This window comes from Montipora capricornis, chromosome 11, assembly GCF_036669925.1.
Source record: "Montipora capricornis isolate CH-2021 chromosome 11, ASM3666992v2, whole genome shotgun sequence".
NCBI lineage: Eukaryota > Metazoa > Cnidaria > Anthozoa > Scleractinia > Acroporidae > Montipora > Montipora capricornis.
Window position 1 is genome coordinate 14087209 of NC_090893.1, and position 5000 is coordinate 14092208.

The 5000-nt window shown below is 39.9% G+C and overlaps 1 protein-coding gene across 4 annotated transcripts in view; it reads left to right on the forward strand.

Moving 5' to 3' along the window:
* LOC138023904 (uncharacterized) overlaps positions 1 to 5000 on the forward strand; it is a 39311-nt gene that overhangs the window by 31598 nt on the left and 2713 nt on the right. Inside the window, exon 1 of one of the 4 annotated variants that reach the window (XM_068870990.1) lies at positions 4038 to 4688. The exons of 2 other annotated variants lie outside the window; for them this stretch is intronic. In XM_068870990.1, the coding sequence (XP_068727091.1) occupies positions 4274 to 4688 (415 nt within the window). In that variant the 5' untranslated portion in view covers positions 4038 to 4273. Of the gene's footprint in view, positions 1 to 4037; positions 4689 to 5000 lie in introns of those variants that run through there. One more of the 4 variants, XR_011126839.1, reaches the window with a different exon arrangement.

Here is a 5000-nt window from a genome sequence, read left to right on the forward strand (position 1 = left end):
GCTCTGCACACCACTTTCAGTGAGCGATATGGCGCTATGTAGACACTTTCTAGTACCTTGGATGCCCTTGTTATTTACAACGGACCAGGGCAAATCAGTCATTTGCTGAAAACCAGCAGAAATACCTTCACTTAGGTCGTTGGAAGAGCTGTGTTGGGCCTCGAAAAGACTTGTAGTTGAGAGCTCGCGGTTGTTACCGCCATTTTCAAGGTCTCGGTAAAGGTAAATTTGAGTATTTCCCTCAATTTTTCCGTTTTTGCAAATCTTGAATTGGTGGGGTGTGAAGGATATTTTCTCGAAAAAAAAGTTCTGAAAATTTAATTTTAAATTGGCTAAAATCACGTTTCTTTGTTTCCCGCCATAATCTTTCACACTTGAAAGGACTGGGTGTCAATTGACAGCCTCCTGAACGCTGATTGGCTCAGCATAATTGGCTTTCAAGTAGGTAGACTTGCCACAAGTCGACCTTACGAGAATCCCAGGAGCAAATATATCTAGCGAGCGAAGCGTGATATTTCGGACGCGAAGCGGATGATGTGCGAGCGACGAAGTCGTGAGAGGTCGACTCGTCTGGTTTGCAAGGTTTTCATTTGCGTTTCGCGCCAAAAAGGGGATGACGCCATTCGCAAGTTCTACACTTGAATGGCGCAATCCGACAAACACGATCGAGTGTGTTTGTTTCTCCGAAATCGAAAAAAAGACATTTGTTTACTTTGAGCTAAAGGCATCAGAAATAAAGACGAAATAAAACGAAAGCTTATTTCAATCTCCAGTAGCCGCTTGGAAAGGAGATCTCCAGTGATAAAAGCGAAACACTAGTTCGGAAGATCAGGTAGGCTTCAGGTGTAGCAGACGTGCTACACCGGGAGTCAAAGACATGCAAGACCGGGAATAGAAGTAGAAATACATCTTTGTGAAACTTATATTTAGCGATGCAATGACTCTCATCGATGAAGACATATTTTAAAATATTTTGCTTCAGTCGACGAAAAATGTGTCAATAGTTTTTGAGAATCGACTCAGGACTCCCAGACACCAGATAATGCTTAAAATTTAAAATGTCCTTCAACTGTTGCTTTGAACAATCGTAATATACATGGGCAAGTTTCAGCGCGTTGATCGCCTGAGATCAAGTCAATTAATTCCAAACAGAGAGCATAAAAGTGAAATTAGTGCAGATAGTTGAAATAAATGCAATGAAGGTGATATTATTGCATAACTATGTCTTTAACAAAAAAATAGCATGATTTTTCAGGTGCAATTTGGAGTAAATAAGTAAGAGTTATCGGCCTTCAGCTCGTGGTCATGTGATTTATTCCCCTCGTATTCAGTAGCATTCATGAATTTAAGTCTCGATGATAATAAATTATATGACGTAACTAGTATTAGCTGTCGCTAGGTGCCAACGAAACAGCCAATACAATACATAATTTGCAGATTTGTATCAGAGTTCCAAAAGACCCAACAGTAGTTGTAATTGTTTTATTCGAAAGTACTGCAACTCATCTTATCTCGTTAACAATAACAGAAATTGCACACTTTGTTTCTCCAACAACAATGTAGATGTTAACGTGTTTTGCAATAATCAGGGTCGGCCAGGGTTTTTGGGTATTCGGTATTCAGGGCTATACGTGGAGCATCCGTAGCGTTGAAAGGAAGCTTCGCCACTTCGAAATTTACTACAAAAGCAATCACATCGAAATTGGTGATGTTATGCGGGCTGTCGAGAACGAGTTAAAAGGCCCCGACCACCTCCTAGGATACAGAGCAATGAATAAGAAAATCAGACGACAGTGTGGGCTTAATGTTACCAGAGACCAATTGTATGATGTGATGTACGAATTGGATCCAGATGGACTCAAAGCGCGAAGTCGTGTTGGAGCTAAGAAAGAACGAAAGAAAGGAAACTTCACGACCAGGGGATCCAACTGTGGGTTCACTCCTTAGATGGGCATGATTAACTTATGGGCTACCAGAACTCAAGCTTCCCTTTAGCAATATATGGGTGCGTGAATACCACAAGCAGGAAGCTACTTTGGCTGATGGTTTTGATCTCAAATTCCGATCCAGAAGTAATTGGAAAATGGTATCTGGAACACTTACTTGAAACGAAAATTGTATCTGCTGTGCTGAGAGCTGACAAGAGAACTGATCGATCATCGATCATCTTCAGTTGCAAGTGTTCATTACAGTGCGAATTTGAATTTGTGTCAATGTTACAATTTGAACTTAGCCGGGTAAATACACTGCCGTTAGAATTTTAAATTACTGGTAAACGTTACAACAACAACACTAAATGCAAAGAATCTAATCATGCGCACGCAAACAGTGTAACAAAAGAAAAAACAAACTTAAGTGCTTAATGACAGGAAATTACAACAACAACAACAACAACAACACCAAAAACTACAGAACACTAAAACGCAAATGTAGGTAAAAAGATACAGTTAGCTCCGCATGTTTTAGCTGCTTATTTAGATTGGGATTTTCCCAGCGGATATGAGCAGCCTCTCGAGCAACAACTGAAAACGATTAACCGTATCTAAAATGGAGAAGCAGCTCTCAGAACAGAGTCTTCGACATTCCTGGTTATATATGTTCATTTTGCGCTAACTGGATTTGAAATGTCACATTCGCAAGAATTAAAATATATATATTTTAATTCTTTAAGGTTTATTTCTGGGTTCTAAATACTTGTTACATTTTTCGTATTGAACCTCACGTCCTTTTGAGCTTTGTATCTTCCTCTAGGGAAATGAATAAATAAAATCAATTCGATTTTTATCACGTCTGACGTAACGGCTGAAAGAGAGTGATTCGGCATCCTGAACATTGCCGTCAATGTATTAATTTCCTCTATTTACGAGGTTTACGACGTGCCTCGGAGAAAACTACGCGCAAGGAAAGATCTTTGTATTTAAGTATGAGAGCGTGCTCTCCCGTAGAAAAAGGGCTTGAAGCGTTCCTCAGAAGCTGCGAATCCCATTAAGTGCATAACACACTTGCCGAAACAATCCTCATAATGACGATGATGCCTATGCCCTGGTGGTATTAACCTGTCTCCAATCTAAAATTCGCTCCTTTCCCCCGAAATATTTACAACAAAAGCATCACAAAATATGTAACAAGGCGCCAATCACTAGTAGCGAAAAACTAGAACCAGCCTAGTCTCCTTTGGACGCGTTTATTTTTAGATTCACATCCGCACTGTCTGAAAAACCGATAACGCGTCAGTACCGGGAGAGATATGGGAAATGCGGATTGTCTGAAAAACAGATAATTGCGACGGCAGAGCTGAAGGCTTCGGGCCAGGAGCTCTTGCGATGATGTCGGCTGACACGTTCAAAAAGAACTTAAGACATATCTTTTCAGAAAAAAGGTTACTATTAATATATAGGCTAGTAACTTTATGTATATCTTTACAAGTAACTTTTTATTGATTTACTTTTTTCTTTTAATTTTTTTAGACATATATTTATCATATTAAATTACTGTAATTTAAGATATTCTTTTATTAGATTCCTAGTATTTTCAGCGATCTGATCAGTCATGTCTAGAAGCGCTAAAAAATTGTGTTATCATTATAATCTTGTGGTGTGGAAATAACGAAATTCTAACGATTACAACAGCTCTGTAAAAATGTGTAACGCATTAGTCAACCAGTATCAATGAAATCTCATTAAGGATTTGGCTAATTTAACAAAGGTTTTCTAGTCAGCTAACGCCTGTAAACAAGATAAGAGGCGCGTGACCTGCTTTGTAGTGTTTCCGTTAGAGCATTTCAGTTTTCTCGAAGAACCTAAAATGGCAGCTACTGTAGCAACACCACAGCAGCACTACTCTCAGGAAACACTCTCAGGAAACAGTATCTGTTAAAGCAGAAAAATAAAAGTCCAATAAAAAACAAGATAAAAGGAAAATAAAAAGGGGCCAAACCTAACCCGGTCGGTGGATGATCTAAAAAGGGACTTCACCCTAACCCTAACCCTAACCCACCTTCTCCCCCCCCCCCCCCTCCCGACCCCTTCGGATTCGCCCCTGCGGGAATAGCATAAGAGCAAAAATCCTGAAGTCTCGAACCTTCTATGTAAATTTGTGATGCAAGTGGGCGGAAGTAACACGGGTTAATAAATAAAGTTCTGGAATGACAGATACTTGATACTTTCATTCTGGATAAGTTTGTCGCATGGACAAATTGTACTCGGAAAAATGCAGAGAATTATCATTTAATTTGAAATACTGCACGATTAAGTTTCCTTGAAGCAACTACAAAATGGATGGAAGCAAGTTCATCGAAGTGTTTGGACACATCGTCTTTAGTTTTACACGTAGTGTATCCGAACAATACAGCCCAAAGGACCCTGACTATAGTCAAGAAACCTTAGAATACAGCCTTTTGCAGAATACAGGCCGAGAATGGTACGCTCAACCAGTGGACGAGATTATTTATCAGGAATACAGCGACAAAGAGGTGACGGTGGCTGATTTTTTACCAGCCTCATGTACAGTTAAGGCGGATTCTTTAAACGCTTGTTCCCTCGGAGATAGCACAGAACAAGGCAAAAATCAGGAAGCGGCTCTCGATGGAGCAATGTCCTGGAAGCAGCTTAGACCATCTGTTTTGCAAACAATGTATAAGTCAACGGTGATCGGTGCTTCGATTTCGCTTCTATCAGCCATCGCTATTGGTATGTTGTTCACAGTGACCTCTTATCTCAGCTATAACACTTTTCTAAACTGTTATTTTGAACAAAAGACCTCGATTTCGCTAAAGATACAATGGGTGCATGTTATTTCTGATGTCATCTCTCACTTTTTCTTGTATATTTGGGTGCCCTCACTTGCGCTAGTTCTGTTCCGTCCATATCAACTGTCAGGAGCGAAGAAAAAACTGTTTCTATGTTGCATGTTCATGTATTTCTTGGATTCACTGTACCGAGTGACTTTACAAGTTCTGGGAATCAGTAAATCGTTCCCGCTTTCCGACGAACAAGTCATCC